The sequence below is a fragment of the Mandrillus leucophaeus genome, unplaced genomic scaffold (genome assembly GCF_000951045.1).
Source record: "Mandrillus leucophaeus isolate KB7577 unplaced genomic scaffold, Mleu.le_1.0 Scaffold711, whole genome shotgun sequence".
NCBI classification, from domain to species: domain Eukaryota; kingdom Metazoa; phylum Chordata; class Mammalia; order Primates; family Cercopithecidae; genus Mandrillus; species Mandrillus leucophaeus.
In genome coordinates, this window is record NW_012107709.1 from 137,657 (window position 1) to 150,372 (window position 12,716).

General features: G+C 38.3%; 1 protein-coding gene across 1 annotated transcript in view; it reads right to left on the minus strand.

The window, feature by feature from the left end:
• LOC105528321 (carbohydrate sulfotransferase 9-like) overlaps positions 1–12,716 on the minus strand; it is a 142,531-nt gene that overhangs the window by 24,207 nt on the left and 105,608 nt on the right. The window contains exon 2 of the mRNA XM_011965028.1: positions 9,211–9,249. Coding sequence (XP_011820418.1) covers positions 9,211–9,249 — 39 coding nt within the window. The remainder of the gene's footprint in view (positions 1–9,210; positions 9,250–12,716) is intronic.

Below are 12,716 nucleotides of genomic sequence, written 5' to 3' on the forward strand. Positions count from 1 at the left end.
GCCTCAGAGTAGTCAAATTTATGGAGACAGACAGTGAAATCGTGCTTGCAAGGGACAGAGGGATGGCAGAATGGGGAGTTACTGTTTAAAGAATACAGAGTTTCAGTTGTGCAAGCGGAAAAGATTTCTGTGAATGGGTGGTGATGACAGTTGCACAACAATGTGAATGTACTTAATGCCACTGAATGTTTTTAACACATAAACATGATTAAAATGGTAAGTCTTATGTGTATTTTATAATTAAAAAAATAAATACATAATTTTTAAAAGTCATATAACTATATTGCTCCTATTGCGGCAGAAAGATATAGTTCATTTCAAGTTACCATGAAGGTTAAGGGAAAATATTAAATTTAATGTGGTTCATATTTGCTTATCTATATGTCCTGGGATGAACATTTTGAAATGGCAAGAAAGCTAGCAGATTAGGTAAGAAAAATGGCCAGAGAAAACAAGATAAAAGTGCATTAAATAAAGTCAGGTTTTGAATGTAGTGTTTTGTTTGTCTCTGGATATCAGTGAAAGAGAGAACTATTCGTTTTGAGAGAAGGCTTGGTAAAATTGCATTTCAGGGACTTTTTGGAGGAGGAAAGGACTATATCTGACTGAGAAGTACAGATTGTTTCTATGCAGTGTGAAATGTATTAGAGACTTATAGTCATACTAATAACTAGGCCATAGTAAAGATGTGTAAGGAAATGAAGGTAAGCTAGGGTAGACGGACATTTGCCAGGGACTCAAACGATGGAAAGATGTTAAAGAAAGGCATGGGGCATGGTCAGGATCATCCCACCCTTTAAATGGTCCAAATGGGAGCCAAGACACTGGATCACGTCTAACAAAATTTAAATATGCTAGCTACACTCAATAACGTAGTACTTCATGGTCATCTATAACCCCTCAGTGTGAATTCATTAATCAGATCACTCAGCCGCTTCTGAAAGGGAATCCTGGTCTTGGTGTCCCCCACAACAGACACCTCCCTTTGTGGGTCTCTCTGTTTTCCCACTAAGGCTTAGCCTTTCTTGGAATTCCTCCAACTGCCACTCAAGTCATAACCTCACTTCTAGGGTGAGTGGACTTGAGGCATTTCATGTTTCCTTAGAGTTTCATGGCTTCTCTGTTGTCCTACAAATGCTCTTATCTGGGGATTTTGAGTTAACTAATGGGACAAGGTATATGATTGATTTCTGTACTGCATGACGCAAGTGACATACATTCACTTTAGAAGGTTTTAAGTTGCACAGTATACAAGTACATCATTTACAGTTGATTAAAATGTTTGTGCTCACTTCTATTTAAAAGAACAAGTTAGGCATCTGTTTCCTGGTTAGAAATAACCACCCCCTTTTTTTTTTCCCTGTGGGAAAATCAGGTATGACTTAACACTCCTTTCACAAGCCAGGCTGAGGATCTCTGATATTCTATTTCTGTGTGCATTTGTAATCCTTTGTTTATATAAATGACACTTTCAGCTAGTCAAAATATGCATTTACCTAGAATGCTCAATTACAGGTCATGTCACATAAGGGTGTAGTTACTGTCATTATTATATTGACTGATACAGAGATCCACACACCTAGGTTGCCCTTTGATACAACTTCCATGATAAAGTAGTTGATCATTCAACACATACATATGAGCCTAATAACATGAGCCCAATTTTGTCGAGACCTGCTTCGTCTCATGCTGCCTTGATGAGATTTATCACCTAGCTCTTGAGTGTTCATTTTTATTTGAGTTACTTTCTATTGCAATTGGGAATTCTTTGTGACTTGTTTTTGTAATACTATATTTAATTGAAGATGAAAGCCTAAAGTAATCTTTGGCTAACACAAATTAAGAAATTATTCTCCATTTCCTCTTCTGGGTGAAAGAAAAACATACATGGTGTTTGTGAAAGAATCAACACAGATAAAAGTTTCTCTTTTTCAGTTACACAAGGAGGTACCCTTTGAAATTTATTGTGATGCAGCTGAAGATAATATTTCTCCCCTGCCACCTAAAGAAAGCATACTTCAAGTCTCAACTGTGTGCAAATAAATCCTGTTCGGTGTAGTAGAAGACCAATCCAAATTAAACATCCAATATGTGGAGAGAATTTCAGGTAGATGTGTTCGTTTCTGTACTTTGACTATGTGGTGTGACATGGCAATTTCTCCTTCATTAGCTCCTTATCATTTCAGATTTGTCTAGTTTGCATACACACACTCCTTTAAATGCAGTGTTATACAGTAAAATTTAAGGTATTTTAAAAATAATGTGGCACAGCTGTGTTGTTATCTAATCTCTATCATAAATTCGACTGGCTGGAAAAGGAAATTTGTTTAAAGATAAAGTCTGTAGGACTTCTTTTAATGAACAGCCCAAGTGTAAGTCTTCCATTTTGTGGATGGGAAAATGCATCTAAGAGACTTTATCTCATTTAACAATAAATATTGTTCTGAAACCATAAACCCAGAGAAAATTGGTTGCTTTTAAAAGTAGAATTCATTAACATAGTTCAGAGAGCCAGGTCTTCAGGAAAGCTGCTTAAAAAAGCAAACATGCTGGAGATGGATTGCCTGGGAGGCTGAGGCAGAAAAGCCGTAGTTCTGAACTACAGGATGGAAAAATATGAGACTTTGTTTATACCAACCTGGGCCACTGGGCATAAGATCTTAGGAAAAAACATTTTGCTTCTTTTTTCAGCAGTCCCTTGGGGTCTCTGTTAGGCCAGATGTGGATCACAGGTCTGGGTTCAAGTCTCAACTCTGCCATCTTCTAGCTAACCCAAGTGAACTTGACCAAGTCACATAGGAGGGCAGTGGGAAATGGGCAGGCTTTGCTATCACACAGACCTAGATCCAGGGGCACACTGGTCAATGTTTAAAACTGAATGAACCCTGGTTTATAGTGTTTGCCAATTTCCATGGTGTAAATACTCCCACTATGGCCAATTTTAAGCTACCTGCATGACCTCACTGAATGCAGGGCCGGGAAGAAAGGAGCACAATCAGTTCTCTCCAGACAGCTTTCCAGATATTATAAGCTGGCTCTAGCAAGCCATGGCCTAGGTTTTATTTCTGGTTCCACCAGTTAATAAATGGGGCCTAAAGCAAGTAATTTAACTCTTCCCAATCTCAGCTTTCCAATTTTTAAAATGTTGACCATAAACAAACTTTACATGTTCGTTTAAAGGCTCAAGTAGAAGATACTGGGCACAGAGCCTGAAAATAGCAGGTTCAATAAACATCAATTTTCCCCAACTTAATGGCTTAAGGATTAAGCTCTTCTCTCTCTCTCTCTCTCTCTCTCTCTCTCTCCCCCGCCCTCCCTCTCTCCCTGTCTCTCTCTTTTATATCTTCTTCCTTCTCACTCTCCTTCCCTTCACATATTCTTTGAAAGAACAAGTCTGCGTTTGTCTTATACTCGCTTCTCAATCCCTTATCATTTGGTTTTCACTTACAGAATTCCTCCAGAATGATTTCTCTGTGGTGATGAGTAGATATCTCCCCGTAACTCCAATAGATGTTTTCAGTGCTTATTTTACTTGCTCACTCTGTGGCACTGGACAGGTTTGACCAGTCCCTCCTTTTAACGTTCTCTCTTTCTTGGATTCAGAGACAGAGAATACTGTTGATTCTCACAGGACAGCTTTGATTTCTCTTTACTACGCTCTTGGTCTCTGATTTATCTTACTGTGTTCTTTATTAATATTGGGGATGTTCTAACGATTCAGCCTTGCCTTGTCTCTTTTCTCACTCCTGACTCCCTTTGGAGCTCATTCATAGCAAGGGCTTCAGCTCTTATCCAGGAACCAACCACTTAAAAGGCAAATCTGCATCTCTCTGAAGTTCTAGGCTCTATTGTCCATAACCTACTGCTTATTTGACATTCTTGACACAATTCTGCCCCCATATCACACATGCTACATTATAATCAACACAGATATGACTGAATTTATTATTTTCTCTACCAAACTTCTCTCTCTCCCTGTATTCCCTACACAGGTTGCAGTATACATCTCTTCTCTAAGGCGGGAAACCTAGGAGTTGTCCTCCCATACTTTCCATATCCAACCAGGTCAATTTGATCTTGTAAATGTATCTGGATTCCATTTCCTCGGCTTCCTCTCTAATGTCACTGTCTTAGTAAAGACACTTCAGACCTTCATCCTGTTATTCTTGGGTAATTAAAATGATATCCTCCCTGATTTCCTTGCCTCCCGCCAATTTCTCTTCCAATCCATACTTCCACTGAGATTTTTAGAAATCTCTTTTCTGGAGAGATTTTTAGAAAAGGCAAATGGATTCTGTAATTCCTTGTACTTCATTAGCTTACAGCACTTACTGCATAAAGCCCAAACTCCATGGAATGGCATAGATGGTCCTTGTTGATTCTGGCATGTGCCTACATTTTGGCCACATCTCCCACTTCTTGTTTATGACTCTGCTCCAGTCTTATTAAATCACTAAGCTTTCCCTCAATAGGCCATGCCTTTTCCAGCTACCTTCATCTGTCTGGCAATGTCTCTTTCATTAACTATTAGGTGTTTCGGATTTGTTTAGTTTGCATGAACACACTCCTTTGGACAGCAAGCTCTTTTCCCTTTTTTTTAACCTGGTAAACTACTCTAATTCTTTCTTCAAGGATTGACTCAAGTCTCACCTCTTCCAGGAAGCCCTCCCTGAATTCCTCATGATACCTTGTACATCATTCTTTAAAAGGCACCGTGTTGTAATCATGTGTACTTGCTTTTCTCCCTGAACTGAAAGTGAGTGAATTAAGGATATTTATCCCACATCTTATTCACTTTGCATTTCTGATGTTAAGCACAAGTCCTGGACCATTAAAATATTTATCAAATTGAAAGTATCAACTTATAAATACCTCAGATTCCTTCTCTGCCCCTTTTGTGGTGCCTGAGGTGCTGTCAAGAAAATAGCTTTTATAAGCTATGAACAAGTTAGAATGGTAAGCATTTTAAGCTTGATTCTAACTGGAATAATGATTCTCAAAGTGAGGATGAAATGTGCAGATATTGCAAAATACCGATGTCCAAAACGATGGGCTTTTCAAGGATAATAGTTTGCTTAAATGTATTTGTCACAATGTCTTCTACCTGCTAACTTCATATGTTTAATGTTGGTCACCAATAATTAAAACTATCACAAAATAGGTCTTTTTCACTCTTGATTTTTAAGTTTTTTTTTTTTTTTTGGATAGTGTATAGGAACTATGGCAAAAACACTATAAAAATAGAAATAGCCTAGAGAAAAATCATGCTAAATGTGCTAAATATTATTTATATTCAATAAATGTGACATATAATAAAGTGAACATGTTATTCACGCACAGATGGAAGATTTTATTCAGTATCTACTTATTTTTTTTTCCTGAATGACTGCACGTTAAATGTGTGTTAAAAAGTTTTAAAATGGAGCTGCCATTGTTGTTGTAGAACATTTCCGAGAAGGAACACACTCAAAAAGTAAGCAGCAAGGGACTGAGCTTGCAAAGCAGATGTTCTACATTTGCTAAATTTCCAATAATGAATTTCGCCTTTTGAGTTGACAAAAAAAAATAAAAAAACCAACCACATTGTTCTTCTCTATGGGTAGCTTTTTGCAAATTATGCAAATGAACAAACCATTTCTAACTTTAGGGATGCTCTAATGTCATAAGCGAAAAGTACGCAACTGATTTCTCCATTCTCTGGTCCACTAGGGCTATTCTTTCCATTATACTTAACTGAATTTGAAAGGGTTCTTCTTCTTGGAAATGTTGGAATATAGATTTAACAGATGGTATTCCCATAGTTTATGTTAGTAAGCATCCTAACAATAATTGATAATCCACTTTTCTTCACAAGAATTCCTCTTTGAATTTTATGCTGTGTTGCTTTCTAATATTGAGAATTCCATGGCCCACAAAGAGGTCTTTCTTCTGATGAGGTAAAGGTACTTCAAACAATGAAGTTTTTACGTAATGTCTATGAAATAGCTGATCTTTTAAAAAATTTCCCTAGTAAAGAGAATCAAAGGAAAATAGAAAATTGATGACATCAGGTATTTGCCTCCTCATATTTGTCCATTTATCATTATACCACCATATATTTTATAATATTCTTTACCAAGCCAAATCGCCAAATTTAGTTTTGATGTTTCTAACCGTATTGTATGAATATGACATAAACTTCCAAGTTTAGTGTCAAGGGGCATATAATTTGAATGGGTTTTCAAAAATGACAATGAATGATACCAAGTTATACATATTCCCTTGGGAGTTATTTCTGGCATATGAAAAGTAGCATTACACATGAATCAATAGCCAGGATTGCAATCACTGTAGACGGACGCTAAATAGAAGTCACTAAATAGACTACAGGACAGTTTAATTCCACAGTCTTAACACCATCAGCTAGATGCTTTACTGAGAAACTCAGTCCAAACTAAATTAGTGTAATCTTTGGAATATGATTCACTCAGTTATGTAATGAAATGAAAGCTACTTAAGTTTTGTTGACGACCATTATACATAGTAGAGCCATTTCAATTAAATGAAAATGGCAATAGAATCATAGACACATTAGAAAAAACCTTAGCAATGATTTAACCAAAATCTTTATCAATCTCTTGTCATCATTCTTTTAGGAGGTGCCCAACCCCTGCACATGTTTACAAACATAATCTCATTCTTTCCAGTGCCAGAGATGTTTCCTTGTTGTGAAGTTATTTCTTACCCTGAACAAAAAGTTGCTTCTGTGTAACTTTCATCTTAGTGCAAGAGTCTTTAAACAAAGAATTAACCTTAACCAACCAAAAAATGAGGGTCTTGGTAGGTCCCGGTTTTAATAGGAATATTCTAAAATATTTTCTAATTTTTTTTGTCTCAATTATTATACATTTAGTGCAATAGGATAGGGTAGATTGAAAGGGTCCAGAACCTAATATTCGTCTTTCTTAGCTGGGAGATAAACTCAGCTGTAAACAAGAGGGTGCGGGGTATATAGTAACTGAGGAGGCAGGACATAGAATCTCAGGAAAATGAACAAAGATGTGAAAAAATCCAAGCAGGAAGTCAGAAATAGGAGTGTCCATGATGTTTTCAGTATCTTAGCCACATACTTTATCTAAAGAAGTCTACATTCAGGCCAGCACCACAGACTGATTGTAGTATTTATGACTATAGGGGCAAACAGTATGTTCCAATCTTAAAAACTCAGACTATTGTTACAAATTTAGATTTCCTGAGGGCATGATTTGTTGTCCTTTGAAATGATTAGGAGTCCCCTAACATTCCCCTAGAATATGGGCTCTATCCATTAGTTCTCCTTAACCTCACCCTCTCATAGAAATCAGGCAATTGACAAGCTATAAATCAGATAGGGCAAATTTGTAAAAATCCCACTAGTAAAGGGGGTTTTCTCATAACTCTAGTGACCTGTGTTCCCTATCAAAGATGCTGCTGCCTTAAAGATTTTCCATTTGTTGAAAAGTGTTTTATTAAGCAAGTCACTGAACAAAGCATTAAAATGACTAGCACTTTGTTTTGAAAAGAAAGGTTAGCATGGTGGGGGTGCAGGAAAGGACAGGGAGTGAAGATGCCTGAGTCCTCGTCCTGCCTCTGTCTCTAACCTTGGCGTCACCTTGATCACACAGAATTTTAGAAGCCATGACTATGGAGGGAACCTAATGAGGCATCAGACTTAACACTTTGGCCAACTTAGCTTTCTTCCAAACTGTGCATTTTCTTTAACTAAGAAGGTAGGACTTACAGCATTATGGAAATAGCATTTTAGAAGCTGTACAAATAATTTCTCCCCTAAGGAGCAATAATGAAGGTAATCATACCTGTGAGGGAATCAGACACTTTCTTGCCTTCATATTTATGTGTGTGTGTGTGTGTGTGTGTGTGTGTGTGTGTTCATGATCAGGCTTTAAAACATTCCTAGAGAACGCAAACAATAATATTTAACAGGAAATTCATGCAGGTAGTAAGTTGCCCACTTATCCGAAATGAATGCTAAGGTTAGAAAGGAGAAAAGAGACAGGAGCTTATGCTCTTTATACACTTTTAGATTAAGATGGATCTTTGTCTTCTATTGACTACACTGACTTTTTGGAAACACACACAATATCTTATTAAACACACACAATATCTTATTACCAGACAAGAAATGAAGCTAAAAGAAGCTAGTGGATGGGAGTGATTGGTAGCGCTCACTTATCACAGGAGTAATGGTTGGTGGAAACTTGGGAAGGATGGCGGGCATAGGTACACATGCCAAATTAGCATTCTCTATGGTTGTTGGTAATTTCTGGGCACTGTGAGCTGCAACACTGCTCCTATGCAAAGATTGACTTGGTAAATGAAAATCTATCTTACCATCCTGGCTAACACGGTGAAACCCCGTCTCTACTAAAAAAAAATACAAAAAACTAGCCAGGCGAGGTGGCGCATGCCTGTAGTCCCAGCTACTCGGGAGGCTGAGGCAGGAGAATGGCATAAACCCGGGAGTCGGAGCTTGCAGTGAGCTGAGATCCGGCCACTGCACTCCAGCCTGAGCGACAGAGTGAGACTCTGTCTCAAAAAAAAAAAAAAAAAAAATCTATCTTACCTCACAACTTTAAGCTAAAAGGCGAGTAATGGAAATATGCAAATATAAAAACTTAAGTTTGTATTAGTTAGCAAATATTGACCCCTACTATGTGCAATGGCACTCTGCCAAAGCGTGGTTCACTTCTGTATCCATATGAATTTAGAAGTGAAGGCATTCTTGAAATTCCTCCAAAACATAAAGATGCTTCTCAGCATCTTTTTGTCCTGAAAAACATCCACTACATAAACGGTTTTCGGAAATAAAATTGAGATTCACAGTCACTTGGGAAACTAAACTGGTTGTCAACTGTCAACTATCACATCACAACGTCTGTATTTTAATACAGTTGGTTGCAAGACTTACCTTTAAATAGATAATCATGAAAAAATTAAATGACATTACATCTCATTTTCTTTTGAATGTAATGATTGAATGAAAAGGGCATCACTGATGTGAAAGTGAAAAAGCTAAAGGTGTGAATTTATTTTAATTAAATTAATATCGACCAGTTCAAAAACCATAAATGATGAATTTTAGTGTGAATTTTTGAATAATAAATTAAAAACATTTTAAAGGTGGAAATAAAATCAGGAAATAAAGCTGGAGCCCATTAGAAAAAATCTTACCTGAAGTTACTTTTTGTTCTCTACTCTTCTCCACTCTCCCTGAAATGAGAAGTGACAGATAAGTTACAGCATGGAATCATGAGAATATGATGAAAATAAGATGAAAGCCCAGTTTACAGCAATTTCTAAACACAACCACTACTTCAGCCATGTCCAATGTGCTCCTGGAGATGACTGGGCTCAGCTGACAGGCATGAGAACTGCTTGCAAACCAATTTATGAAAGTAAAAAATAAATAACTATGCATTAAATGTGCTATTGGATTTTAAAAATCTTGTTAGTAAGGGTCATTTACTCAAAAATAAACCTACAAAGGGCAAATCCCCATAGAAAGCACTATGGGGAAAACAGCTAAATAAGACTATGCCTTCTTACAACCCACTTGAAAAAATAGAAAGGACAGACAATATAACATGAAGTGAGATGTGCCTCAAACGATGTAGAATGTTTAAAGATATGAGATGATGAAGCAGTTATTTTAAGAAAGGAGGGGGTGCTCATGAAGTTATAGAGAAAGTGGTATTTGATTTTGACCTTGAGATACAAACGGGATTTGAGAAATTTGAAATAGAGAAATGACTGACTCTTGGCAAAGAAAACAGTATGGGCTAAATGGACAGGGTATTTGCGCAAGAAGACCTTGCAAACTTACAGCAGTGCATAGGAGGAAGACTATCCTAGAGGTTAGGCACAAGGTAATGAATGTGGGGACTGAGTTATGGCAGTGGGAATGGAGGGGAGGGAAGTAGTGGATGCGAGAGACAGTGGGGAGGCGAAAACAATAGGGCCCAGTGATTTATAAAATGTGAGTTGCCAGGAAGGAGGAGAAGTCAAGATGAATGGTTAGCTAGGTGACTTTGGGCACAGAGATGCAAGTTGGGGAAATGGTATTATAGAATGCGATGGGGCTGGGAATAACAAGTTCAGTGTTAGACTGACTGACTTTGAAGTACTATGGGGACAAGGAGCTTGTAAGAGGTCAGAAAATTTAAATGTCCTAATATATATGCCTCTGACATTGGAGCATCCAGGCTTGTAAAACCAATACTACTAGATCTAAGAAAAGAGATACAGCCACACAGTAATGGTGGGGGGACTCCAATAGGCACTGACAGCATCAGACAAATTATGGAGACAGAAAACTAACAAAGCAACTGTGGACTTAAATGAACTTTTGACCAAATGGACCTAACAGACATCTACTGAATATTCCATCCAGCAACCACAGAATACACATTCTTCTCATCTGTGCACAGAACATTCTCTAAGATTGACCACATACTCAGTCACAAAGCAAGTCTCAATAGAATCAAAAAATCTGAGTTGAAATTACAGATGCAAGAAGTGTTCATCGTAAGAAGATGGCTGAAGCTGAAGGAGTGAATGGGGCATAAAGGCAGACAGCACAGAGGAGTGGGCGGAGGACAATAACTAAGATGACATGACGGCTGCTTTTGTTTTGTCATATGGGCCCATGGGAAGTCGGCAGCAGCCGAGATCCAGGGAGCTCAACAAAGTGCAAGCTCCTGTACCACAAATCAAGTTTTAGAAGTATGGGGGTTTTCAATAGCATGTTGCTACTGCTTGCGGAGTTCACATGATTGTTGCTAGACTGCGAGAGTAGTTTTAGCAGAGAGTGGACAGAGAACACAAGAGAGACTGCCAGGGTCTGGGAAGTAAGTGTGTGATGAGAAAGTGGAGCTGAGGACATGGCTTCTTGTTTATCAAATTTGTCAGCCTTCAAATGAGTCGAATAAGTGAAATGGGACAATAGCTTGAACAGAAGCCAACTCAAGGTTTTTGCTGAGCTATGGAAAACGTAAGCATGCTTCTAGACTTAGGTAAGAAACTGTGCACCTGGGCGATGAACACCACGGTGGAGGTGAGGGCCGTGGTTTTGGATAAGTGAGGGCCATCCTTCCAGCTGCCACTTTTTTGTCATCTATCAACATTCTTTAGCTGGAGCTAGTTACTGAGAAGTTAGGCCACACGTTGAAGCTACATGTAAACTGTATCCAAGCTTTTCTAACAGCCCTTCAAGTCTTTTAAAATCCTAAAATATAAGGTGGAAAATGTACAATCTTTCCTCATGTCGCTGTGAAAAATGTACAATTCATTTAACTGGCACCTTGATTAATGGCACGTTATATTTATTTGGGTGATTTCCAGAGGACTTGTTTGATGCAATTTATTTCAATGATTCCAACAGATAAATAACATGAATAATCCATTTAAAGGCCTCATTCATTACCAAGTGTGACAGGGCACCTCCTCATTTAAGTTTTCCACTGGGCAAGCCACTGCTTACTGTTTGATTATTCACTTATGAATACTAGAGGCCTCAGACATTTTCATAAATTTTAAAAAATGGTATTCAAGGCTTGAATTGTAAATTGTGTAAAGAAAAACATCTTTTTGAAGTGTCTTTAACCTATATTAGAATGAGTTACTAATTCTGAAAGTTGGAAGTGTATATATTTGAGATAAATAATATGGTGTAGTGATCAAGGTGTCCCCAGTGATTCTCATCTTCTCTTCTTTTGATATTCATGTCCCGTATAATCCCACTGATTTAGACTGACTGTGTAATCAAGCATTTTGTGGGAATAACAGAGTGTGATTTTGAGGTTGATCCTTAAGAAAATTGTGGCTTCCAGTTTGGGTGTGGTGGCTTAAGCTTGTAATCTCTGTGCTTTGGGAGGCTGAGGCAGGAGGATCACTTGAGACCAGCAGTTTGAGACCAGCCAGTGCAACATAATGAGACCACCATCTCTAAAATTTTTTTAAAAGATTAGCCAGGCCTGGTGGCACACATCTGTCGCCTCCGTAGTTAGTTGGGAGGCTGAGGCAGGAGGATCATTTGAGCCAAGGAGTTTGAGGTTACTGGGAACTATGACTGCACCACAGCACTCTACCTGAACAACAAAGCAGGACCCCATCTCGAAAAACAAAGACAAAAATCTATGGCTTCAATCTTCTTTTCTTTTGGATCACTCCCTCTGGAGGAAGCCAGATAATATGTTGTGAGGACACTCAAGCAGCCCTATGGAGAGGTCCATGTGGCATGGAACTGAGGCCTCCTGTCAACAGCCAATGAGGAACAAAGGCCTGCCAGCAGCCCCCATCAACTTGCCAGGCATATGAGCAATCCATTTACCAGCCCTAGTCAAGCCTTCAGCTGACAGCAACTCTGGCCAACATCTTGACCGTAATCTTGAAAAAGCCAAAACCAGAACCATCCAGTTGGCAATTCCAGAGTCCCCCACAGAAACCATTTGAGCTGATAAGTTTGTTTTTGGCTGCTAAATGCTGACATAAGCGTTACGTATATGTTACGAAAGTCTGTCATAATTCATCATTTAGTGCCAATTGCAGGCATATCAATCAGTCTCCCTGATTTTCTCATTTGTGAAGTGGGGATCAGGGCCTGCTTCTCTGGAATGCTGTGAGGATTAAACAATTCCATATGGTAAAGCTAGCAAGACATGGACAAAATTAACATGAAA